Genomic DNA, 27751 nt, shown 5'->3' with positions numbered 1-27751 from the left:
CAAAATCCGATTCTGTGGAAATCAGCTACACAAAGGGAGATGAAACTTTGGCATCCACCTGAAAGAAACACAGGCTGTTGTGCAAATCTGCTCCACATTGCAGGTGCAACACTATAACAATTGCAAAACTGTTGACTGACATTCCCAAGGGTTACGGTGCAGCCACAGAATGTTTTGTGCATCTTCGGCATGATTAGTGATAAAAGCCTACTATGTAACCGCCACAGTAGTTAAAGTACACTGCTAATTCCATGCACGTTCTGCATGTTGAACAACACTGATTAGCGATTACAATGGAGCATGGTTTGCATTATCGATCCATCCAGTCCATGGTCCTCGACTCAGTGGGAAACACTTACCGGGCAGCGGAGTGTATGATGGGCACATTGAACTTCACACACATAATACTTTAAAAAAAATGGAGTGGGTGTCGATACGACGGAAAGAACAAGACTAGAGGATCGCTTTCTTGCTTTCACATGTAATTTGTTACATGCTGTTTAATAGTATATTATTTTGTATACAACAAAAAACTCACAGTGCATTGCCACAAATCAAGAACACTATCTTTTTTTTTTCTTTCCGTATACTACACAATGCTTCTGCTTTTTTTTGCCTCTTCAACGATAAAGACAAGTATAATACAACATTATTTCTTTTAAGGTTAAGAGACTAATAGACGCCCCTCACATCGTGCTGGCCAAAAAGTTCAACGCGCACATGCACACACGGGGAGGAGATAAACACAGCCTTGGCAGGTGGGGTGAGGGGGAAGGGAGGGAGGAGGGGGCGGCGAACATCGCCATCATCACTGTACACGAGGGGCAGAAAAATACACGCACGCGTGGAGGAAAAACAACAACCTTCTTTCTCATACAGAGCTAACACGTGCGCACGCGGCGGGAATTAAAAAAAAGGAAATGTACACAACGGCCTTGCAAACGATGGCAGCAACAAAAGCAGGCATGACCACTATGTGTATAGCATCCTGGCAAAATGAAATTAAAGTAGATGCGTTCATCACATCCTCCTTCGCGTAATGGCAGTAGACAGCGGCGACACTCATTTGACAATTCCACCACACCTCGTGGGCACCACGACCACATGCAATGCCTGCTCCACTTCCCACCATTCCCTCCATCCACTAGCCCCTGGAAACACGGCCTGCGTGAATCCGCGCATTGACTAACCAGTGCGATTCTCACGGACAGATCAACAGTGATTGAGCTGAATCCTCCTTACTATGTGCCCAGACAAAAGTGCGCAACTGAAAACTATGCCAAGCGATGCGACAGAACACGGACTGGGCACAGTGCCACGGAACAGCGAGACAAAAAGTGCGTACCTTTAAGTAGACGGCACCATTTGCACCTGAGATTGCGAGAACGGTGCAGTGTGACGCGTCGAGTTCCGAAGAAAGCGCTTCGCTCTTAAACATTAACCGATAGACAAGCTGGTTTACCTGCAACAGACAAGTATGGCCCACCTGTTGCAAGAGGTGCAAAACCATAACGGAAACGTGGAACAGTTAATGCCACTGTGCATGTGCCAGCTGTCAACGTTCCTTTGTGTGCACACGTAAGCCCGAACACATCCACGCACGAGATCGAGAGCCCTGCCAGGGAGACAAGTGTCGCTGCTGTCTTCTGCCAGTACTACACCAGTCCACGCACGAGGGCAGAATTGTTTATGCCACGCTACAGCCACGACTACTTTAAACATGGGGGGAGTTTTGAAAGTAATCCTAGCAGACACGTCGCTTTATGTTCAAACCTGATTTGGCTCAACCTAATCTTGAACATGCTTCTAGCACTAACTCATAGTGCAAGCCAACTATTACAATAATGATGGTTGAACCATCACTGCACAACATAATACATTTGAAGAAGGTGGCCACGATTGAACTGAAGTTAACGTACGACAAAAACAAAAAAAAAAAAAAACTGCCACATCAACAAAGCTGCAATTCACAACAGCAGAGCCAAATACAGCGGTCACGGCTGCATCAAGCCTGGCATAAACATACGGCCCCAACGACAGCACTTTCTCCAAAACTCTGCTCGCAATCATCAACGGCATCACAGCAGCTTCAAGTCAAGGGACGCTCGGCAAACAAAGAAGATGACAATCGAGATCAGTCATAACAGCGGAGACCTACGCAGGCAATCTTCAGACAATGCTGTACAAAAGAAGGGTGGGGGGCCGGGGAGCGATCCTTTCAATTTCGTTGACACTCAAACAAGGTCCTGAGATTGTTTTAACCAAAATCCACCACAACCACGGGCTCAGCTTTCTCGGCACACTCGCATTGCGGACAATTGCGCAGCATGCCACGCTGTACGGCTCTTACAATGCACAGCGCCAACTTCCTTAAACACAGCTTCAAAGAAAAAGCTAAAAAAAATCCATTCACTAAACACAGCACTGGCTTCAGACACTAAGTAGTCGGGCAAGCGCATCGTTTTCAGCGTCGGCACACCATTCACTCCTTAAAGAGAGGTGGGCACAGCTGTCACGGCAAATGGTGGCAGTTTAAGAAAAGAGTGGGCAGTGCAGGTGAACGAGACAACACACCTAAAACATGACCTGGAACTGCAGGACAGCTATTGCTCTCGCACCCAGGTTTCTTACGAACTTTCTTTTACTGAACGCCCTTAAGCTCACCAGTGGCTGGCTGGCCATGTGGGCCAATCCTGTCCACGAGCCAGTAATACGCTTCAAAGCCAAAAAAGCAGGCCAATTGAGACCGAGACGCTGTAAAATACAAAATCAAGGCCGCTAAAATGGAAGCCGAGACAAACCCTAGCTGCAGCGTGAAGAGGGGTAGGAAAAAAAGAAATGTAGTGCTTGCCATGCAAAGCCTACGAACTTTTTTAAAAGGAGGGATATTCCAAGGGGGGAGAGAGAGAGACTCGTCATGCAGGCCCATCACAAATTACAAAAATATCAATAAAACACTCTGCGCGCTAAGTTTTTTTTTCTCTTAAATCTGTTTAGTCTCAAAGAACATCAGCAGAGAAATAGCATCTTTTTTCCCCCTCGGTCCCAAGTGGGCAACACAAAATGGCCACACATATATGTATATAGATATATATTTCCTCTGTCTTTTCCTCTCTGTCTTGTGTGTGTATATATATATATTTATATAGTATCTTTAACGCAGTAGCAGAATAGTAACAGTTGTTTTTAAGGCCCTAGATGTAGAGAAAAAAGGAAATAGCTCCGGCAGCAGCGGACATCTTTGTTTTGAGCTGCTTCTCAAAAACGTTTAGGCAGGCATGTGGACAGTTTTCTCGTTCCCTCTTTCCCTTTAATTTTTTTTCTCTCTCTCTCCTGTCTGTGCACCCTGAAAGAATGCCACCAGAAAGACGTTATCATGTCCCTAGGGTAACAAAAACGCTACCACACCCAAGTAACCAACTGCGTCTAGACGACAGCCCAACTGGAAGAAATTTACAATAAAAGCCATCCGGAAAAAAAAAAAAAAAAAAAAAGCAAGCACCTTGGTCAGGGCTGAACCTTGTGAAGGAAAGACACCACTTGTACTCTTGTCACAGCATGACTATTATATAAGCTTGGTAAGTTTTTCTTTATTCTTCTCGTCATTTTGCTTATTATAAGCCGTTGCCCCAAAAAAGTGCCTCTCCTCTGCCCCTTCATAACACATATATAAATGACTATGTATCTAATATATATATATATATATTTTATGTATATTGATTCATATAATATTTACTAGAAAAAGAAAGGGAAGGGAGAGAGAGAGCAAGTGGAAAAAGAAAAACAACCACTGACAACAGCACGGCAAAACACCACCCCTCGTGCACAGCACTCATTTGCTGACCCCCCTTTTTTTTCTATATATATGTATATATCTTTTTCAACACAGAGGGTGGGCTCACTTGGCTCCCCCACCCAGACCATAGTACTTCTGGTTAAGAGAAAAAGGCACGCGACGAAATTATCCAACGCTATTTCCTTTTTTTTTTTACTCTAGCTATCTGCCTGGTATTTTTTTTTCTTAAGTTGCGACTCCTGCCTGAGAAGACCATCACAGCATTACGCCAAGCAGCCTGAAAAACATCCAAGCGCCCAGTTCGCAATAAAAGTATGCAGGGTGCCGGGGTAGCCACACGCACATCTACTTCCCGTTTGCGGCCGAGTATCAGCACAGGGCCTCTCGTGAGTGAGCATCGCTTACGCAGTTAGCGACAGGCAGAGGAGAAAAAGACGAAACAAACTTCACCAGTGCCCTCTGCCGTCCCGCAACCATTCCCGGCAATGCACACCCCTAAGTGAAAATGCCCGTAGGTACCTCCAAGTCGAGCGCTGCGCTGCAGCCTATAGTCGCATTCAACGTCACGTGCCACGCAGGAAGCTAAGCTTCCTTTCATCTGTCAAACACTGCAAACCAAAGCTCGCACCGTAATCAGAAACACAACAGCAATTCTCCCTGCACGTGAGGGGCGTCAAAACTGCGACCATCCAGGCATTCAAATTAGCCCTCAGCACCACGGAAGGAACAGCTTCTTCTCTGCCTCCATTGGATGAGCAAGCACTCTTCCCCGTGAGCCAGGAACCCACACAGTAAAACCATTTACACAATGGGAAGCTCTGCGAGACATCATGCAGCTTCCGTCAACATGCACTCTTTTTTTTTTTAAACAACTACAATGCCAGTGCACGTGGCAAGGGAAACATCAAAAAACAAACCCTCGCAACCAACTACAAATGTCAAGAACCCCCAACCCATCCACGCACCTTGCACCGCCTGTCGCAGTCAATAAAACGGCTATCAATCTCTGCTGCCGAAAGTGGAGGACAGCTGAGGCGTGCCCCCCCTTCTAGCGGCAATTTGTACACGAGGCATGATAGAGAAGGAAAGAAGAAGAACAAAAGTGAGCCCAGAGGGTGTGGGGCACAACAAATAGGATTACGAGGATTGGGGGAAGAAAAAAATCTGCACAAGACGACGCCGCACTTGATGTGTGGCCAGTGAGGTAGACGGCCCCACTTCCTCAAAATGGGGGAGGGGGGGTGCAAATTGTGCTTAGATTGTGGGTGGTGATAACAACACTATATGTGTATGTCGGCCAGATTGGAGTAGCGAGTGGCAATGCAAAACGTCCTTAACTAAGAAAGCAAACACTACGACGAAAGGAAAGAAAAAGAGGGAAAAGAAGAAACGGGTGAAAACAATGCAACAATGGAACGACGACCACGCAACAAATCCCAGCCCCCTCTTTCATTCATAAAGGAAACAAAAAAGACATGCTTGCAACACCCCCCCCGTCCACTGGACAGAACGCTGTGCTTCACAAAACCTCCTCCCCCCAAGTGCTTTTTTTTTTCTTTTGCCATCACAGAATCCTTCGTCAACAGCTCTACTACTCAATATCAACACACTGCCAGCGGAAAACAACCTCCTTCCGCTCACCAGGCCCTTCTCTTCACCCCGCCTTAAAAAACAATTCACACAAACAACGGAGGTTGCTGCGAAATGGCGAAAGCGCTATGGAAATGACAAGCCCCTAAAGTAAAGATGATGGACTGTGCTTCTTTTGCTCAAACAATGAAGATTAGCAGGTCAGACAGGAAGAAAGATTTGTCTCAACGCCATGACTGCTGCCACCATAGTTTGGTTGAAGGAAGGACAGCAGAGAAAGCCGACGACCTCTGCCCCGCGTCTCGATGACCCGCTAAGAGTGAGGGAAAGACTAATCACAGGTGCAGAGGAATGCACTGAGAGAGAGCGGCAAAAAGCACACAAGATGTGCACTTCAACAATAACAAAGAAAGAAGAGGGGGGGACGCGGACGTTTTTCTAAAAGGGGAAGGGAAGAAAAAAGGTGAGAAAACGACTCCACGCAAAGAAGACACTACACGTATAGCCGAGAGGGGCGACAGAATGCTAAAGAAAACAAATAATGAAGTGGATCTGAAAACAGGGGTGAGCAAAAAAAACAACTCTTAGTAGTTAACAAGTGCCACTGCAGGAGCAAGAAAGGCAAGGCTGAGTGCAGTTAGGAAGAGGAGGGGAAAGAAAAAATAAGAGTAACCCACATAGTCATCGTCGTCCGTAACAGTCACTGTGTGTAGTGGGAAGGGCAGGAGAGGAGGAAAACAAGAAAACACTGTTCCCTAAACTACACTTGCAGCGGCAGCAAAAATAATAAAGAGAAGCAGTCTTGTGTCATGATCACACTGCTGAGGATGGGCGCACGCACGGCGTTGCTTTACACCTATGTACAAAAAAATGAGGAGCGGTGGGCTTGAGAATAGTCCTCCTTGCCACGGCAGTTCCTTTCTCCAAGAGAGTCAAGTCACGTAACACCGCCGCCGTCATGGTCAGTTTCTTCGTCACATACACACACACACTGGCGGCGGAACAGGAGGAGGAACAACAAGAACAAGAACGACACCGCACTTCCACAAAGGGGCGTTCCGGCACTGCTCCGCGGCACACACTGGTGTCCCACTGGCAGGTGCCGTGTTGCAGCGGGGGGGGACGATGAAGAGCAGTTTGCAGCGGCAACCACAACAAACAAAAGTCGCTGTCCTGCTGATGCACTTTCCTCCCCCAACCACCACTGCAGCCACTAACACCACTGTCAATGCAGAGTGAGAGCTTGCCGGTGCTCGCAGTACAGCACACATCCACACGACACACGCACACACACAAGAGGGAGAGACGTCTTCATCCACTGGCTAGGCCACGCCGAGCAGTTGTCGGCAGCCAGCGGTGTGCAGCGTCTTCTCCGGCCAGCTGCCCCTAGGTGGGCTCCGAGAGCAGTTGCTGCAGCAAACTCTTGCGCTGGTCGCTGCTAGGCTTGTCATCAACCTAGGCAGGGGCAGGCAGGGGACACATTTAAGGGGGAGCACAAGTCTTAAAGACCACAAGATTGCAGAAAAATCACTTTCTCGAAAGCGTTATTTTTGGATTCTACAGTGTCTGATGCATATACTCAGAAATTTTCACGCATCTTGGACCAATATTTTGGTCGTAATGGCGTATTGTATAAAGTCGGCAAGCTGCATTTTTACTGACAAATGCGCAATAAAGGGCCTTTTTCCGTGACGTGCAGTTGCCGTTCTAAGTTTCCGATCGCAGCATCTTGGTGTTATTTGAAAGAGCCACTCTTCTCGTTTAGTTTTCGCACCACTACTACTCTGTGTGCTGAATGGCTATGAAGAAAAAGCCCGCGAAAAAGTTGTCCCGATGTGCAATTCGATTCGACTCAGACACGTGATCGTAAGCATGCCATGCTATTGGCGGATTTTCGCTGTCATTTGCCCGGGCCGCTCGGGCGTGTGAAATTCTGCACGAAACGATGTCAAATTCGGTTTGCTTTAGAGGGACTTTACGAGAAAGAATGAAACATACAAATAGAAAGTCTGCATGTTCGTTATACCTCGTACCGAACATGCAGACTTTCTATTTGTATGTTTCATTCTTTCTCGTAAACTCCCTCTAAAGCAAACCGAATTTGACATCGTTTCATGCAGAATTTCACACGCCCGAGCGGCCCGGGCAAATGACAGCGAAAATCCGCCAATAGCATGGCATGCTTACGATCACGTGTCTGAGTCGAATCGAATTGCACATCGGGACAACTTTTTCGCGGGCTTTTTCTTCATAGCCATTCAGCACACAGAGTAGTAGTAGTGCGAAAACTAAACAAGAAGAGTGACTCTTTCAAATAACACCAAGATGCTGCGATCGGAAACTTAGAACGGCAACTGCACGTCACGGAAAAAGGCCCTTTATTGCGCATTTGTCAGTAAAAATGCAGCTTGCCGACGTACAGAGAGACGTACAGTCAAACCCACTTATAACAATATTCAAGTGCCACGAAAATTCCATTGTTATAACCAATAATTGTTATAACCGGGTTGTAAAAAAAAATCAAAATAGGGGAATAGCAGTGCTGTTGTGAGAAAAATATAATGGCTGCTGACTGTGTTGACTTGTTTTACTGTTTAACTCTGCTTCCTGCGCACTCTGATCGCGTGTAACAAGTCGCGGCTCTCGGCGTTCAAGAATAGCACTGCTTTAGTAAAACCTCATTAATTCGGATTTCACAGGACCGAAAAAATGGCAGAATTAACCAAACGTCGAATTATCGAGGGTATCAAGAAAACAATAAACATACGCTTTCTACGTCAACATGCTTTTACTTATTGAATGAATCAGCAAACTCCTGTTTATATTTTGCGCAACAGCAGTGCGGAAACTGCAATTCTTGTCATCTCGTGACTGATAAGCGCTCACAGCGGCAAAGTCCTCGTGACTTCTTTCACAGCGCGGCCGTGGCGCGCGTCTTGATCTGAGACATGCTTTTCACTACTGCGCACACATCCCGATTACTTTTTTGCCAGTGCCGCCAGGTTGCCGTCCATTGCGATGCAGATGGTGCACTTCATCCTAGACAGCTTTGTACTGAGTAAAAACAAAAATATTGTTTGCCGCAACCGCGGCCCGCTGTCGACGCGATCATGGACGGCAACCTTGTTGTTCTGAAGGCGTGCGACCGACACACGCACCTCTGTCAAAACGAAACTACCGTTTCCTGAAACTGTGGACGAAACCGCGGTCCCTATTGATGCGATTAAGGATGGCGACTACGCAGTCATGAAGGCACGTGGTCAGCGCAGTGTTATGCGCAGCGGTAAAGGCAAGAATAAAGGCTTTAAAGGTACAAATAGGCATGAAGCGTTCTGGCATTGCTGTCATTCACGTATGCTTTTCACTGATGACCATGACAATGTGAACTGCATCGCTTCGTTTTGGAGGACGCTAACGCTCTTTTGATTCTATTGCATCGCACATTTGTGGCGCTCCGCCACACCCAGCGCTATCAGCTGCTACCAGCGCAGTTGGCACGGTCTTTTCTTGTTTCGGAGGGCGGCGTGGAGCTATGGGCGCAGCGCATTTGTGTTTGGAGGGGTGAAAGTGCGACGGGAGAAAGGATGAAGAAAGGGCATCGTGGAGAAGGATGGAAAACTGCGAGCAGCCACGTGCAAGGCTCATTTTTTTTTTTTTGAAGAGTTCGCATTCCATTCCCTTTCGGCAAGGACACCCAGTAGTCAGACTTCATCGTTATAACTGATAATGCAGCAGGGGGCACTGTAGTAAGCGGGTTATTTCACCAAAGAAAACATGCAAAAGTTCACAGTGCAGCAGATTTTCATTGTTATAACTGATATATTGTTAAAACCAGTATCATTGTAAGTGACTGTATTTCCGTTTTGTCTGCTTGTTCCAATGTAGTACAGTCGCGCGTGCAGAGACAAAACTATGTCATAGCGCCGTGATCATGCTCTTTCATCCTCTCGCGTCTGCCACAGTGCTTCGTGATTGTGGCATTAACTTATACCGCTAATCAGGTGTTTTTGTGCAGGGCGCGCAAAATTGTCCACTGCGCGAAACAAGACAAACACAACAGCTCGTGCACGAGACCGTTACCAGAAGTGCACCACTCAGCATAAACGCGAGAGAGAGAGAGAGAGAGAGAGAGAAAAAAAAAGAAGGCAGGACCAGTGATGTGTTCGCCACACGATCCTTCGGCTCCGGTATGGGAGAATGCAGGGAAGGAACTTAGCTCGCGGAGGCTAGACGGGACAAGTGGAGAGAGAGTATGTTGGCGGTGATGCTCGCCTCCTGAAATCTTGAGTTCGCGACACTTAAAATATTTATATCTCTGCTATTTATTAATTTGAAAAATTCTTGCGGTAGGTGTCCTTTAGAGGTCACGCAACAACTTCCAGCACATAACCAAAATTTGCTATGCGGCCTGGCGAGGAGCTCTTCAAACTGTGGGATTTCTGACAAAGCCAAGCTTTTTCCACTGCAAAACACCGGTGCCCTCACTCACCCTGGGTGTAGGCTGTGCTGGCGGAGTGTCTGAGGGTGCCAGCATTGGGAAGAGGGGGGAGCCAGGCTCTGAAGGTCCGCCCCCCAGCTCCAGCTGAAGGCCCAGGGCTTCGAGGTCTGCTTGGGAGAGGGAGCCCCCACCACTGCCCCGGACACCGCCCCCCTGTTGCTGCAGAGCCTGCTGCTGCTGAGGCTGTTGCTGCTGCTGTTGTTGCTGCTGCTGTAACCACAAAATGAAAACAAAAGAAAAAGTCAAGCACCATATCACTGCCAATCAACAAAGAGAAACACATCGCGGAACAGCACACATACGGGATGGGTGTGCGTATTATGGCCAGCAGTTGACTTGGTTGGACCGCAGCCATCAAGCAAGTGCGACAATCCCGGGTGATCACATTGATCGCATGGCTGTACTTAGCGAAGGTTCAAAACAGACGTATGTAACTTATTGTTGTTATCGAGCCATACATCGTAACGGCAAGCCACCGATCAAAATCTACTGGAGTTCCATCGGAGGGATTACGCTGGCATTCATTCCACACAGACGTGATCATGAAGCAGGGGAAGCATACTAGCGGACAATCACTTTTGGAGTCACAATACGACCCCAGTCTTCAATCGCAGCCGGAGGTGTGGACGCCCACGCTGCAGGCACCATCTCAAACGCCATAAACAGGTCCACATCTGTGGGACGCCCATTTCTTTCTTTCTTTTTTTTTTGCTGCGCATTGCTTCCTCACCAAGCCGCAGATATGCACTGTGCGTGGTGTGCTAAAACCGTCGTCCCTTGTCGGTAGAGGTGGATGGAGAAACGTCCGCGCCACTTCGAACAAGCGATCAAAAAACAAGATGGCGGCCACAATGCATTTCCAATACATTGCTGTTTTTGTAAACAAACATGGCAGCAGACTTGCAAGCGCGGATCCTGCCTTTGAAAGCCAAAAAATTGCAAAGAAAGTTTCTAGAAAACTACATATTTGGGCTGTATACGCCATCAACTACCTTATCTGTAATTATAAGCGCCTAATTCATCATGAGACTAATTAACATCAAATATATAATGAGCAACCGCTGGAACAACCCGAAATTTGAACAAGCGCCATTCCCGAGCCGTCTAACTAACCAACACCATCTTAAGTTTTTTTTTTGTGTGTGAATGCGCTACAGGCATGGTCGACACACATTTCGCTTGTGATCAGTGGGCTCAGGGGGACTTTCAGAGTTCCCTGCATATGGAATTTGAAGCTGCAATTGGGCAAAGTGCACACTCCTCAATCAAGCAGGGGAACGCGTGGCTGCTATTGCCTGCTGCGCGCAATGACACAGTGGTCTTCTTCGACGGTTGCCCCGCGCGTTGTCGGCCACGATGATTTGCTTGCATCCTACCTGCCAGTCATTGTGTGCTCCACTCAACTTTTTGCTGGCTTTACAATCGCTCGCCGCACTTTCTCGAGTCTTCACCATCTTAACCACCGTATCAACTCGCGTAATGAACGCACTTCCCATATTGAGCGCACCCCCAGATTGGTCGCAAAAAATCAGTTTTTTTTTTTCTAGCATAACGAACGTACCCCAAACTTTGCTACTGTGCAGTCTCACGATCGAACGGCCGTGCTGTAGTTTTCCGAAGAGACTAGAATCCTTTACTCTCGCACATGTGTTTGAAGCAAGCGCACTTAATCTCAATGGCCGTCGCTGGGTTGGAAATACTTAACAATGATGCCACGTCAGAAATACCGAGGTCACGTAAACAGAATTCTGCCGCTAACTTCTGTAGGCTACAGATCCAGGCTAGCGGCAAACATGCCGTGGCGGCACACCGGCAGGGACGGTGGGTTTGATGACCAAGAAGCTGACAGCAAAGCCAGGACGAGAGGACACTGGTGGTATAAGCATGCGGTAAGAACAGGCTGCATGTTATCACGGCAGCTTGGGGCCTGATGGAAAGAGCGACCATGATAACGCCCAGCCTGTTCTCACCACAACCTTGCCGCCAGTACCGGCACAAAGGCACCTCACCAACTCTTAGAGAGAAAAAAAAAAAAAAAAAAACTTCACTGGCTCTCTGCAACAGTTACTTTACGCAGTTTACAGACTTTACTCTGACGTAATAAAAAAGCACGCGCAATTGGTAGCCAGGCGCGGGGGCGCGGTGTGCAAAAAAATTAATATTTCCCAGACCTTTATATACTACATCTGAGCTGTTGTATGGCATTCTAATTTGGAGTTCCCTTTAATAAGAGTAGACCATACACTCGCCGACCGATTTTCAGGACCTCGCGGGGACTGAAAAATAGTCCGAAATACACATTCAGCCCAAAAATAATTAGGCGTAGAGCTGCTTAAAATAAAAATAATCAAAAAAAAAAAACCTCTAATAATGCCCTGCCTCATACTACGCTCAGAGGAGATCAGATTTGCTTGGATTTGCGCAAGGGTGACATCATCTCCATATACAGTCGACAAGAGCATCACCGCGTTGGCGATCTCTGCCAATGGAATTCGCCATAGAGATCGAAGAAACAAGCCACGTTTTTTTGCACCACTTGGCTCTCACAAAAGGCACAGGAGATGGCCCTCATCACACAAATGCAGAGCCACACAAACACACGACGGTGCGACGTCTCCCAAGAGGCACCTGCTCTGTGGACACACCACGTGCAAAATAGCAACCCAAATTTAATCAAAAAAGAAAAGAAAGAAAAAAAAAAGGAAGCCGATCCCATACAAGCATCTCTATGCACAAGTGATTATGCAGATAGTGCTGATCAAAAAAGAAATTAAAAAAAAGTGCTGTCCCCTGGAAAATTGCAAGTCTAATCAACAACACTAAATTCAGTGCTGTGCTAAAATATTTCTGCAACAAAATTTCAAGAAAGGGCTCTGTCATGCACTTTGTACTGTATTTATTCGAATCTAGGCCGATAGTTTTTTTCAAATAATCACATACGAAACTCTAGGGTCGGCTTAGATTTGAGGATTTAAAAAAAAAACGCGCCTGTTTTTAACTGAAACTGATAAATATGGTGCATAGTTAGCGCCATCTAGAAAAGTCAGTATCGCAGCCGCTACTAGCCGCGCCAGTAGCCAACTGAAGTACACGAGCGACGTCGCCATTTTGACCTGCGTCGTATCGGTAGTATCGGTATGGTGCAGCATCGGCGCGCGGTGTGGCGTTATCGTGATGGCACCAAATGAGCGATGCCACTATAGTGCCGCTTTCTAAACGAATACTGTATTTACTCGAATCTAATGCGCACTTTCAACACGACCCTAAATCTGCGTCGGCATTTCAGAATGGCCGCCTTGCACGCGCGTCGAGCCTAACTACCGTAGCATGCGGAAGCTTCCTCCGTGTGCTGCAGTACACGTGCTTAGGCAATAGTCTACCATCTGTCTTCACGTTCTCAGCGTCTGCTCTATCTATCAGCATGAAGTACCGAGTTCATCATGATGCCGCATTTAAAAGGAAAGTGATCATCTGTGCGGAGACGGACGGAAATCGGGCCGCATCACGGGCGTTCGGAGAATCCGAAACTTGCGAGCGGGACTGGCGCAAACAGAAGGAGAGGATTTTCGCCAGCAAAGCAATGCGGAACGGTTTCAGTGGACCGAAGCAGGACGTTATCTGCGACGATCCACTGCGGCGATACGATCAGGCTTGGCCCTATCTTGAAAGCAATCTGCGACTGGTAAAGTCCGCCGTGTTTTCGCCGCGTTGAAGCGAGAGGCATGCTAGCACGAAGGCGCGCTTCGTCTCCAGCGTTTTGACAGTTCGTTTCCGCAGTCAGCGAGCGAGTGTTCATGTTTCTTGAGCGCACGTGACACCGTGCTTGTTAATAGCGGTCTACTAATTTGCTACCGCATTCGATGCATCGCCTTTCGGGCGAAACTGCGACTTTTTTTTTATTCATTGCAACATCAGTGCATCGGGAGGAAATTATTTTTCCAAATGACAGAAAGTTGTATTTCAGTTTGAAAGCATGAGGTGCGCGGTACTGGTAAAGGACTTTTTCCTCACGGAAAACGGGTGCGTGTTACAATCGAGGAAGCGTGAGAATCGAGTAAATACAGTAGTTGTGCTAGCCGTAGAGGCATCGTCAAACGTTCAAGCCGGGCGGAACTTCGGCATCGGTCTGTCGTTGGAGGGGGCCACGGGAGATGGTTTTTGCGTGCGCCGCAACGTGCGCTCCTTCCAAAAATGCAGCATCTCTAATGCGCTGGATGGTACTGAATATAGCGCACTGTTTGAAGATGTCAGCAGTAAGGAAGATAGCGACGAGGCTAGCAGCGATGGTGACATAGAATGAGCTCGGCATGTTCATATTTAATAAATGCTGTTTCATTTTGCGAATGCTGTCCTCGCTTTTTCGTTCGGCCTACATTCGAGGTAAGTTTTTTTTTTTTCTGACTTCGAACTTTTGGGGGGTCGGCTTAGAATCGGAGTCGGCCTAGATTCGAGTAAATACGGTATGTTTTTAAATGTTTGTGCTATGAAAGTACCCTGAAATTTTCCTTTGGATGTCACAAGAAATAAAGTTGGTGTTCGAGGGTAGCCTTCCCCTTGTGGGAAAGAAAATGCATTCGAGCACTTTTTGTACACTGTTAGCGTTACATGTGTAGATAAGAGGGGGTCTAATGTTCCGGTTAATTTCGTTGCAGGATTACAGTTTAGTGATGTTTCGTTGTCGAGAGATACGCAGCGCATCGAATCCTATATGTGCGGGAGATACAAAAAAATTTCGTCGGGAAAATTTCGTTGTCTCGAGTTTTCGTCATTGCAGGGTTTGACTATTTTCATATCAGACGAGACTTTGTTATAACCCAGTTCAACTATACGAGCCCTCCTCTTGGACCATGTCTACAGTCGAACCTGGACATATCGAATCTGAAAGCGATCACAAAAAAGTTCGATATATAGGCAATTCGATAAATAAAATAAAAGTGTTACGCAGAAATTTTAAAGGGATTTTACAGCTGTTTCATATACACAATTACTCGTTATATGTGGATTCGATATATACGGGTTGGAATGTAAAAGTACAGAACAAAACACAAAAACACAAGGCATACTGTGTGACACCTGGAGTTGAGAGAACGTTCCACATCAGCCGCTATAGCCCCGAGTGGTGGCACTCCCACAGCTGATCTCATACACATACACAAACACAAATAACCGCGAAAGTTGATGCAAGGAGAGCAGCTATGGTAGCTCAATTGGCAAGAGCATCACACATATCATGCCAAGGATGCGAGTTTGGCTCCCACCTACAACAAGTTGTCTTTTTGTTCACTTTATGCCCCCTTTCCTAATTTATTTCTACATTTAAATTAAATAAAGCGGTTAATTTCCCCCACGCTTTCCCTCGACTGATTGTTTGTTTACTTCGTGTGCTTGCAAATAAGAAGAAAAAGGAATTGAGCCCTTCAGATTAGCTTTCTTGCTGAAGCGAACAAGCAGGCTCAGGCACCGGAGGCACAGCACTCACCTGTCCCTGTGTGCGGGCTCCAACTATGGCCCTGAGTTCCTGGCGTACATACTCAGACGGCATGCTGCCCCCGACTCGGCTCCTGCAGAGGACAGTAAAGGTTATTGCAGTTCCAACCTTTCTAGGCAAAAAAAGGCAGCCCAGTGACCCAAAATTGAGTTCACTGTATCTGCTAACCACGAGAAAGTTGGGCAAATTAAAAAAAAAAAAAAAAAAAAACACATTTCTGGGGTGCTGCGCATCTGCTGCACGTCATGCAATGGGCCGTTATGCCAGTTACGCGGCCGGTTTCAAACAGAAAGTCGTAGAGCGTCAGAACCACGCCGCTCGACGACATTTCACCGTGAATCCAGTGCGGGTGCGCTACTGGAGGTAACAAGAGTATGAGCTTAAAGCTACGAAGAAGGATTGTCACACGTACATCTATTTACTATAAAGGTACACTTATGATTGCAATTTTTTTCAATGTCCCATCTCCATAGTAATGTGAAATTTAGACTTCCAAAAAATATGACGTAAGTTTCTTTTCATCCGCACAATAAACCTTCCCCCTAAATTTAACGCCAACTTATTCGAAAAAAGGGTGGGTTCATTACGCGAGTAAATATGGTAGTGACTATTAGATTCGAAGACGAATTGAATGGAACAAGATTAAATTCATTACTCAAAAGCATTATATTGCTTGCTCAACTGTAATCAACTTTACGCTTGTAAACCAGTGTTCAAGTGAACACAACGAACGCACCTGTCGGATCCAAACCCATGAAGGGAGTGCTGTTCAAAGTTGAACTGGGAGGAAGCGTCCAGACCAAAGACGGGCGCTGCCGACGCAGGTGCGGCCCCGTACGCACTCCCCGGTGACATCTGGGGCCCCGGTGGAGAGAGGAGTGGGTCACCCCCAAAGCCAGGCTGAGGCTGCGATTGCTGCTGCGGTGTCCGCGGAGAGTTCACCCGAGCAGCCGCTGCAACGAATGGCATGGGCACACGCAGTGAGCACATCTGCGAGTGTGTCCTGCATTTCTTATACTCTGCAACATTATTCAGCTTTTGTCTCTCGTGTGCTCTGTACTTACACTGTGCTGACACGTTAGGCTGCCACTGCACTCCACTGCACCAGCTTAAATGTGATCACCCCTAGCCTCATTGCTACACTTTGCCAGCAAATTTTGCTGTGTCATGACGTCAAGATAATGTTGACGATGCCAGGTCCGGCATTTCAAGACAGTGTTTTCCTATCAAATTAAAATGCAAGCTCCTTCTAACCTTCACGCTTGCAGTTAATTGTCATACTTTTAGGTATGACAAACGTGTGGCCAAGTCTTTACAGCTTCGAAAGTATGTGTCGGTACAGCTGTAATGTTATGCCTATCATTTTCTGCCCGTAGTACAGTCCTCATTTTCCTTGTTATCCTCCAAGTGGCAGCCCTGTAAGGTTAAGGGGGGTCGTGGCTTTCGAAATCAACTGTATTTCTTCATAGATTTTGAAGAAAATTGGCAGAGGTAGTGGTAATGTTTCTGCAATGTTATATAAATTTCGAAGTTATATCTCAACAACTTCTTTATCGACAATTTTTCTTTTTCTCCTTTTGGGCTTGTTTCAAGCATGATTGGCTTTCAAAACTGCGACAGAAGACTTGTTCGAAGTACTGTGCGTTCCAAAACAAATGGTTAAGGGCGTCATATTCTCAGATATCTCTATATACATTATTTCTTTTCATTCTCACTTTTTATGAGGTGACTGTACAACAGGTATGTATACTGTGAACAACTAGTTGAATAATTATTTCACAAAAAGTCGCACTGGAAAAGCAAGAATGTCCCGCCCGGAACTGCACTTAAAAGAACATAGTAAAAAAATGATATTGAAATAGACCAAGCAGTCGCAAAGAAATCAGCGGGACAAGCTGAGCAGGAGGCAACAAAAACACTTTTGAGAAAATGGCTTTCAAAGTTGTACTTTAGATACAACTAAAGTATGTTTAGCGGCAAGGTATTTCTGAAATAGTCTATTTTAACTTCAAGTGCATTTCTCGACTTCGATAAACAGTGGCTCAGGGTTAAAAGCATGCAGTATGCTTCCAATGGCACTAGGCCACCTGTGGTGCGACACTGATAGGTGAAGATGCTTATCGCAATAGGGCTTGCGGCAATAGCTATGAATGCAGCATGCAACGACCCACGAGTAGATTTGCTGGTACAGGAATATGAAAGTGAGTGTGCACCAGCGTTTTCACGTGACACGGGTGGGCGATTGCTGTGTGAAAGCTGCTGTCCTTGATTGCTAGTGCCTCGCGCCTTATCTACATGGGATCTGGTGGCTGGAAAACGTGTGACACAGTCGCATTTGGGTGATGTACTGAACGTAAGTGTCGAAAGATTGTATTTCTGGGAATGTATCAACCGGTGTAAAAGAAGCCTAACTGTATAGGGTCATGCTTTCTGTTCTCAATCACCAATGTTGGCGCCAGGAAACCATACGAAACGGGATCGTATCAATGAGGTTCTACTGTAATGGCAGAATGTGCCAACTGTACAGTGTAGTCCACGTAAAACGATACCACATATAACAATATATTGGTTATAACAATGAGTCGACATAAGAGTGTCAACTTATGCATTAGGGCGATGAGAAAAAAAAAAACATATATAACGATATGTTATTCACCGCATATCAGATGTAACAATTGAAATTTTGCTCCTGGGCAGCGTTTTTTATGCAGAATAATCGTGAAATTTGCGTTCCTAAGTTGCCCCTAACCGAGATAGGGCGAAAAGTTTGTCTACGCGAGTTCGTATAGCGTGCATAAGATGGCACCAGCTGGCACCAGATGGCACCAAAACGGGCTCTCGCGACAAGAAGTGATGGTGAAGTACGATGTTAAAAGAAGTACTCTTAGTACATGTTAAAAATGAAGAGCAAATTCTTCAGGCGTTTGAAGGTGAGAAATTCAGCGCATCGAGAAAGCGGCTACGAACAGCAGCTCATCCAAAGTTGGAAGAAGCCCTTCTTCAGTGGGTGGTTAGTGCGCGTCATGCGCACCTGCCGTTGAGTGGACCACTGATTATGGCACAAGCTGAAAAGTTTGCAGCGATGATGGACATCGATTCCTTCAAAGCATCAGAAGGATGGTGTGCACGCTTCAGAGAAAGACACGGCCTCGTCTTCAAGACCGTTTGCGGCGAAAGAGGTGCCGTGAACGAAGACGCGGTCAACAACTGGAAGAGCGCTCAGCTGCTGGAGCACCTTGCTGCCTACGATCCGAATAATGTGTTTAACGCTGATGAGACAGCACTGTTTTTCAAAGCTTTGCCAGACAAAACCGTGACTATGAAAGGGGATCCTTGTGTCGGCGGAAAAAGAAGTAAGGAACGAGTGACCGTACTTTTAGCCGCCAACATGACGGGGACAGAGCGCTTGCCGCTTCTAGTCATTGGAAAGGCGCAAAAGCCACGCTGCTTCAAGAACATTAACACTCTTCCCATGGATTACCGTGCCAACTGAAAAGCGTGGATGACGGGTGAAATTTTTGCAACTTGGATCCAAAAGTTGGATCGACAGTTCTCTGCCAAGAACGGCAAAGTGCTAATCGTGCTGGACAACTGGCAGTGCACATAAAATTGCCATCGGACTCAACAACATTCAAGTTGTTTTTTTGCCGCCGAATACGACATCGGCGCTTCAACCCATGGACCAGGGCATAATCCAATACAGTGGAATCTCGATGATACAATCACGGCTAATACGAATTTCCGGATGATACGAATTTTCCCGTGGTCCCGGCCGAGCCCCATTACTTTGCAACGTGCTAGAGAACTGTTGTTACGAATCGATTTTCGACCCGCGTCGGTTGATACGAATAAACGCCGCCCCACCGACGGCCGCGAATGAGAACAGCGCGCAGTCACGCGCTTTCTCCCTTTCTCTTTTGGTACGGAAGCGCGGACGCGGCGCCGGACAGCACGGAGGCCGCGACTGGGCACGAAGAGTTTGAAGCGGTGGCGCTTTTGTTGCTTTTCCTCCTTTTCGGCGGCCGTCCATCGGACGGAGTGGCTGGTGTGCTTCGGGCCGCGTTCTTTGTGTTTGCGCCATTTTGCCTCGTCGCAACGAGATATGTCTACCGAGACTACGATCTCGGCTGATTCGCGCGGCCGTATGCCGAGGCGCGGAAGCCTCCGTTGGCGTGTCTTCCGTTGACTGCGTTATCAGTGCCAATGGCACAGGGCGATTGTCGGTTTCGCTGCTGGAGTCACACGGTGCAAGATAGCGCGGCACGTTCAGTCGGGTGCTCCTCCGCTTCTCCCGCTAATCACCGTATTTTTCTTGCCATAGGAGGCTTGCGCTTCCGTATTCCGAAGGCGTGCTTCGTCCAAAATTTCTTCTCCTACGAGGGACGATCCATCACTAACCTAGGAGCTCTCAGCGTGTCAAGTGAAGATGCCGGCGTGGTTTACGAAGCAGACAACTGCGGTTGCCATCTTGCCCCTGCCACAGCAGCAACCAATGGAGAGACGCTTTTCAGCACGGCAGCCAATCGGAGGCCCGCTTTCATCGCAGGGCCCGTGTGACTACCTATCGCAGACCCGCGCTTCTTTTATGTTTTCGCGTTTGTTACAAGATTGTGAGGATGGACGAATTGAGAAGCGGAACAGCGAAACTTTGAGCTTTCGAACGATACCAAGATGGCGGCGCTCGGTCGCGGGAAATACGAGATATGTCTCCGTGAATTGCGGTGATTTTGCGCGATTTAAAGCTGTTTTCTCGCCCTGCGCGCTGACAAATAAATCTTTTTCCGCCACTTTTAGTGCGTTTTCAGCCAAACCATTTTGATACAGCGTAGATTAGGCATTGCAGATACCGAAACGCGTGGTTTTTAAAAATCAAATTTTCTCACGATTTTCGCGATCTGATCCTTTCATCCCCCCATAATTTGGCTAGTTTTAATTGTGTTTCAATGATACGAATTTCGGCTAATACGAATATTTTTCGTGACCCCGTGAGATTCATATCATCGAGATTCCACTGTACGTGAAAACCAAGTACCGTCGGCGCGTGTTAGAATGTATGCTCCTGTGCCATGAAGTCGGCAAACAATACGACGCGAGTCTCCTGAGCGCATGTGTGGCAGATTACGCCTGCGCACGTCATCGCTAACTGTTTCAAGCACAGTGGCTTTGTTGTGCCCGACTCCAGCGATGCTGCTGCGGCCAAAGTGTCGCCAAACGACGGGTGCCGACGACGGGCAGGATTTCGGAAGTGTTCTGCCTGATGCAGTGACACTCGACGATTATATCGGCATTGATGATGGCATTACCACTGCCGGCTCTCTAACTGATGAATAAATCGTCAAGGAGGTCATACATGGTGACGAATCCGAGAATGAAGAGGAGCCTCAAGAGGAGCAGCCACACAGGCCCCCTCGCACTGTGCAGGAAGCCGCGGAGGCCCTCGTCGTCCTTGAAGAATTTTGTTTTGGCACTGCAGACAGCATGCGAGCTGCTGAGCACCTTGAAGGGCTCAGAAAAATTGTGTCCGCGCGGATTTCTGCTCGAAAACAGACAAGCATCCGTGATTACTTTGTGCAGTAAAGGTATGTTGAAAAAACTTGTGCATTTATTGTGTTTATTTTGACCATTCAATAATTCGGACATTCGGTTATTTCGGACATTTTTTCCGGTCCCTAGAAATCCAAATTAACGAGCTTTTACTGTATAGCGATGATCGGTTATAAGGATCGGATTTCTCGTTCTTCTCGATATCGTTATACAGTATAGACCACTTATAACGTAACCGCTTATAGTGCAGGACCGGATATAGTACGGTCTTTTCAGACTCCCGTTAATTTTTCCATAGCACTCCATGTATACGCATACCGCTTAAAGTGCAGCCGCGTGAGACGAAATACCGGTTATAATGCGGCTTCTGCGGGAAAATCTCACCGACAAGGGCGGCAGCGAGCACGCTTCTCAACAAGATGCGCGCTGCCGGCCGGCGTATGCATTATTCAATCCAATCAAACTCTCGTTAATTCGGACTTATATTTGGCCACACATCGGTTAATCCGGACTACTTTCGGAGCTCGGTGAGCTAGGAGCGTCTCAAATGTGCACGCAAAAAGAGCAAGAACGGAGCTAGCCTCCAACCGAAACGAAGCGGCAGAGTCCGCATCACCACAGCCATCAGTTGAAATCGTACGTGAATGACAGCAACGCCAGAACGCGTCGAGCCTATTTGTGTCTTTCAAGCCGGAATTCTTGCGTTTACCGCCGCGTATCACACCGCGTTGGCCGCGGGCTTTCGTAACTGCGTAGTCGTCATCCACGATAGCGTCGATAGCGGCCACGGTTTTCTCCGCAGCGGTTGCGGCGATCAGTAGTTGCGTTTTTACTTTGTACGCGTGTCGGCCGCGTGCCTAGAAAACTGTGTAGTCGCCATCGATCACATAGATAGCGACCGTGGTTTCGACTGCAGTTGTTGCCGCAAATGGTAATTAATTCGTCCAGATTCGGTGGTTGCGTCGGGCGCATGCCTTCAGCACCGCAAAGTCGCCGTTCGTAATCGTGCCGATAGCGGTCACGGTTTTTTCCTCAGCGGTTGCGGCAAACAGTTGTTTCGTTTTGACTCGGTGAAAAGCTGTCGAGCTTGACGAGCACAGGCTACATCGCGATAGCACAAAGCGCATCTACATGCTTGGTCTACATGTTTTGTATACGTGCAGTGCTTGAAAATCGTTCTTTTGGTTATAGTGCGGTACCGCTTATAGTGCAGATATTCGCGACTCCGGCGACTTACGTTATAAGCGGTCTACACTGTAAGTGGACTGCACTGTACCACACAGTTGAACGTGTGCGACAGAAAGTGTCCGTCTACTCACCTGGCACAGACATGGCCCTCTGCAGGCGACCGTGCTGGGGAGGAGGACCAGGGGAGGGCCCGCCCCTGTTGGCTGGAGCAAAGGGAAACTGCTCCCCAAAGGGCGACGGGTTTCGAGACAGGCCGGCCCCTGGGCTGGCCGCTGGCCGCAGGCCCCCTCCAGCCATCTGCTGCTGGGGCTGGGGCTGAGGTTGCCGTGCCTGGCTCACAAAGCGCGCCTGCTGCTGCTGCTGCTGCTGTTGCTGCTGCTGCTGCTGCGCGCCGAATGTACCCTGCACGGGACACGTGGTATGACCACTGTCTTCGCACATGCACTTCTTGAAGTCAACAAATGCTTCTCATTACAAATGAACCTGAAATCTAATTGTTATATAGATTGACTGGATTGGATGTCCCAAGGCGGCACAGCGCACCTTGGGTCATATTTTATAACTCCATTGTGTGCTTCAAAACAAAGATAGTTCCTGTGGTGCTCGCTCTGGTAAAGGTTGCAGTGGTTCAGCAGTAATTTAAACGAGGAAGGGAATAGAACAGCTGGCCCAGGAACGGGTGCTGTCTCTGTTCTCTCTTTTACAATATTAAAAAATTACATTTCGGGGCTTTACGTGCCAAAACCGCTATCTGATTATGGGACACGCCATAGTAGGGGGCTCGGAATAAATTTTGACCCCCTGTGGTTCATGCACCTAAATCTAATTACACAAGCGCCTTTGCATTTCACTCTTATCAAAATGCGACTGCCACGGCTGGGATCAAACCCGCGACCTCGAGCTCAGTAGCCACCATGGCGGGTGAGTGTCGCACTTCAGGAGTTAGGACACAGATGCGGGAGGTTCGCACCTGTGAGAGCTGGGCATTGAGCATGGGGTTCTGCTGCTGGAGGGACGCAGCCTGGGGCCGTGGGGACCACTGGGGGGGCCCATTGCCCCCACCACCGCCGGGAGAGCCCAAGTGAGGGGAGCCGGGACTTGGGTATGGACTAGGGAAGCCGCCTCCCTGCTGTGGCTGCGGCTGCTGGGGCGAGTACCGCTGCCCTGGAGACAGCTGCTGGGGCTGTGCACAGAGGTTTGGGAGAGGGGAGGCGAGGAGGGAAAGTCAGCAGGGTCTAGAATGCAGTAAAAAATGGATGCACTGAACTCTTGCGGAATATGGTGTCAATGTTGGCCATTTTATTCCTTGTGTTGCGTGTTCTTTCAACTACACGTGTACAAATGAACGAACAGCTTAGCAGTGAAAGACGAATTGTGAGTTAGCGAATGATTAGATGTACATACCCTCATCCTGGCTCCAGATACCACTGTAAGTCTTCCAACGGTTGAAGGATTAAGGGCAACATTTGATTGCCTATTAGTCCACTGATGGAAGGAAGATACATTAAAAAAAAAAAAGATTTTACAGTAGAGGACTCGCACGCACATGCCCTTTAAAATTAACCAGGCACATTTCACACCTCTTGAAAGGACAACTACAGTAAAATGTCAAAGTGCAGTGTGAAATCGACCTCGGAATCTAACATTATGGAGCAATCATTCCACACACGATAAACTTAATCCAAACATACAACCATATTTAATCCGCCAACACGAAAATATGATACCAGCTTCCCCACCGAAACAGTCATTTTGCAAGTTGTGGGATCAACTACTAATGATCAAAAGTTAATTAGGTGCATTTCAACATGAAAAAGACTGCCAACTTCCATGCATGCTCCTGTTTCCCTTTCACCGTAATGCCTCTTTGCCTTGCTCATCCACTTCCACAACCACCTTCCACAGCGACCAAGTAGAGTCTGCACTAATTCGAAGACCTCTTGTGATGAAATGCTATAAGCGTCCCTGTCTGATAAGCACTGAAAAACTGTCATCCTTTTTCGGCATGCCTTGGCTGCGATGCTGTCTTGTCTTGGCTCAACGATTGTACCCAGTTGGCACTACGTGAGTTGCACATCGCTGTCAAAGTGGCCTGTCTAAAACCACCGTTGGCCCCAAACATTTTGCGCACTACGTCTAGCCTCTCTATTAAGGGAGGGGGCAGGGCTTGGCACATCATGGAGCCTACCAAGGTTCCCTGGGTCCAACATGCTTGAGAACCCCTGATTTCAGCATTTGAGCTTTAAAATGTTTACAAGTGCGGCCAGCATGCACCTCTGCGCTGCCTGAAGCGGACAACAGAGCACTGCTGGAGGACGTGAATCTAATGCTGACAAAGGTTGCATACCCTCAATACTGTGAATATAGAAGTGGATGGTCCAATGTAGACGGACTGCAAGTTTGTGAACAAATGCGGCACGATGAAAAGGAGCCAGCGTTCAGATGCCGGAACAAAAAGAAGACGTGTGTACAGTCTCTACACTTCCTCTTCACTACCCTACACTTTGAGCCGCGACTTTCGGCACAAAACTTGAAGAAAAACTCGTCCCACAGTGCTCACAAAATGCCTACCGTCAAAGTTATCACAAGTGAAAATCATCGCAATCCTGCCATCTAGACCAAGGACCTAGACTCTCTCACACGTATCACTCAGTTCTGCTGCTCGTTCCTGATCATCTTTTGCAGCTTGTACACGCTTATAGTGTAGTTTACACAGTGTGAACCTTCCTGAACATTTTTTGTCAGAAGATTCTACTAGTTACGAACATATTACGTAGAAAGTGTTAGCAGAAGGGTTGAAGATTAGCTTGCGAAATACAGTTGGAGTGTCTCGAAAAACTTGGCGCAGTAGATCAAGCGCAACACATGTTAAGTAGAGCTAGACTTGCAAATACAGTGGGGGTATTCTGTTAAGAGTCCACCTTAAGAACATGTCCATTTTGTCTTCTGCCGAAGTGCTGGTTGGCTTGGCCGGGGCACCAGCGAGAAAAAAACAGGCGCGCAAAGCCAGTTTCCTTCTCGATGGTTCAGCTCCAGCCAATCAGAGGCGGTCGAAATGGACAGCCCACTGGGTGGACGCTTACTGTAAAAGCCCGCGCATAATACAAGGTTTTCTTTTTCCTATTTATTGGCATCCCAAATTTATGCCTCATACTATATGCAGGTCCGAACAAAAATTTCAGTCAGAAAGTTTGGCTCGAAGTTTTGGTTTCGTTATTGCTGCGTGGCTACAGCACCGTTTCTTTACTGTTGAGTGCAAACCTTGCCAGCTCACGTGTAAACCACACTTCGCGAAGTGCATCTTTTTTTTTCCCGCAGTGAAGGAACAAGATGTCAGAGCCATGAAAATAGTACTCTGCTGGTTTCGAGAGAAAGGCGATTTTAGCTGCAGAGGACATTGGCAACAGTGTGACCGGGAGGCAGTTTGGCATCACCGAGGGAAGCATTCGCGGATGGCGACGACAGAAGGAAGCCCTTTTCGTGTGCAGCTGAATGCGAAGAAGCTTTCGCAGCCCGAAGAATGGGACATTCCCGGAAATTGAACTCGCCCTGATGGAGTTTGTACGAGAACAGCGAGCCGTGCATCTAGCTGCAAGCGTGGAGGTTATGCAGGCAATAGCTAGGGAGCTTGCAAGGAAAGAAGGGATACCGAGCTCCGCCTTCAAAGCGAGCAAGCACTGGATGTATCGCTACATGTGCTATGCTGGATTTTCATTGCGCCGGCGAAGTTCGGTTTCGCAAAAGCTGCCCGAATCGTTCAAAGAGCCGCTTGTGGCTTTCCAGCGCCACATTATTTCGTTGAGCAAGTCGAAGAACTTCCAGCTAGGGCTGGAAATGCTGACCAAACAGGTGCTCCAGTGATTCCAATTCGCGACAGCCATAGCAGCACTCCCTGCGTGCCACTTGACTGCAGTAACGAATCATGATGCTAGTTTTCCCTTCTCATGCTTGCTTTTGTTGCTTCTATTTGAATCTACAATCTTTTGTGTTCACGCAGATACCAAGATGGCGGCACTGCATCAACAGAAAGCAGCACTCTCGCATCAGCGGTACGATAGTACCTCCAGAAGCCCGATTTTTCCCGGTTAAAATACACTAAAAAAAGCAAATTCTGCCGCATATTTCGCTATGAGATAAACAAAGGTCTTAGGATTACCGAAAAATAAATTTGAAATTCTGATCAAGTCAGGCATTTATTTGCCACGTCCCCCTTGATTTTTTTAGAACATCTCTGGGTGGTGCAAATTCTTGCAGTCCCAAGAGATCTGTATCATAGAAATTCTACTGTATTAAGAACCAGAGTTTTTAGTGTAATAACCAGCATGTAATCCTGAGCAATTTGCAAGAAGACACTCCGCAACTGTTTGATGCGTGCAATATAACAGTAAATGCCCTTAATTTCGTATAATAGGTCCCCGCTGCACCTCTACATGCAGTACCCGATGGCCAACAAAAGGCTCACCTGTTGCTGAGGAGGACTGAGCACACCCCCAAACCGTGGGGACAGCTGCTGCGGCGCCTCACCACCAGACATTCCACCTCTCTGCGCAGAAGCGACAGAAAAGAAGTGATTAGAGATGGACTTTTTCTCTGTTCCACTTTGCACAATCTGTAGGACATTTGACATCCCACGGTGTGTGCCATCTTAAAAATTTGCATGCTAGGCACCAACCTCTCTCCTGTACCCCAGCTCCCAACCTTTATATTTCACAACCAGGTCGCGTCATTAAAGGGAACACACCACTGTCAACATCCTGTAGGCCACTAGCATCACAAGCCACAAGAAGACCTTCCTTCCATCCTACGATTCGCATGGATAACACTACAAATATATAACTGCGAAACTCACATTTTAGGCAAACATTTGCACTGTCCTTTAGCATTCGTTTAAAGTTTCCCAGATGCATTTCTCTTACGATACATTTTCAACTTTTCCTGATACAGGATAAATGAACTCTGCTGCCTCTGATCCTCAGACATTTAATGAAAGACAAATAAGCCCCATCAGAGTGCTCTTGAGAACTACTCTGACCACCTTTCCACCTTTGCGAGCAGCTGCACGCAAAGATGTAAAGGTCCCAAAGCACGGGTGAAACTGACGAGAAAAACCGGCCAGTCATCTCTGAGCAACCATCTCAATTTCCGTGCTAGTGGCCACGTGTACAGGAAAGCTGCCTTGTCCCACTCACTGTGGACGCAAAGTCTGAAACCCCAAAATGCTGGAGAGGCACCCAATATCGTCACTCTTGTGACTCGGCGGTCATAAAGAAGCTCAAATGTACAGCAGCCGCTACACTACAACACCATTCCATACGGAACGGACAAGCGAGACTAAAACACACTCAAGGCTTGCCACACAGATATGAGCAGCATACCTGCTTTCCACACTTGCCATGCACAATGAACTGTTTGAAAGACACCTGCAGGCAGCTGGTGCCAATGTTGGTTAAGTACAGGACAGAGAACAGCACAGACTGAACAGTGCAGAACAGCCCAACAGCGCAGACAAACACAAGCAAGATGCTGCTGCTCCGTAATTGAGGCACACTGATCCAATTCCCTACTTTTAATAAATAGATGGGAATTTACGTACCAAAGTCTTGCACGGTGGAACAAAAGAGAGAATATGGCTGACTAGCATCTTGGC

General features: G+C 47.4%; 1 protein-coding gene across 3 annotated transcripts in view; it reads right to left on the bottom strand.

The window, feature by feature from the left end:
• Positions 1 to 461: 461 nt before the first annotated feature.
• Positions 462 to 27751, bottom strand: part of LOC119450634 (nuclear receptor coactivator 1-like) — a 550996-nt gene continuing 523706 nt past the window's right edge. The window contains exons 23-29 of one of the 3 annotated variants that reach the window (XM_049666096.1): positions 26567 to 26647; positions 23075 to 23287; positions 22236 to 22506; positions 16109 to 16325; positions 15364 to 15445; positions 9876 to 10094; positions 462 to 6841 (exon numbers count right to left, since the gene is read on the bottom strand). In XM_049666096.1, the coding sequence (XP_049522053.1) occupies positions 6773 to 6841; positions 9876 to 10094; positions 15364 to 15445; positions 16109 to 16325; positions 22236 to 22506; positions 23075 to 23287; positions 26567 to 26647 (1152 nt within the window). In that variant the 3' untranslated portion in view covers positions 462 to 6772. Of the gene's footprint in view, positions 6842 to 9875; positions 10095 to 15363; positions 15446 to 16108; positions 16326 to 22235; positions 22507 to 23074; positions 23288 to 23339; positions 23590 to 26566; positions 26648 to 27751 lie in introns of those variants that run through there. The other 2 variants (XM_049666097.1, XM_049666098.1) reach the window with 2 other exon arrangements.

The sequence above is a fragment of the Dermacentor silvarum genome, chromosome 4 (genome assembly GCF_013339745.2).
Source record: "Dermacentor silvarum isolate Dsil-2018 chromosome 4, BIME_Dsil_1.4, whole genome shotgun sequence".
Classification (NCBI taxonomy): domain Eukaryota; kingdom Metazoa; phylum Arthropoda; class Arachnida; order Ixodida; family Ixodidae; genus Dermacentor; species Dermacentor silvarum.
Note: the sequence above shows the minus strand (reverse complement) of the source record. Positions and strands in the feature narration are given on the sequence as shown.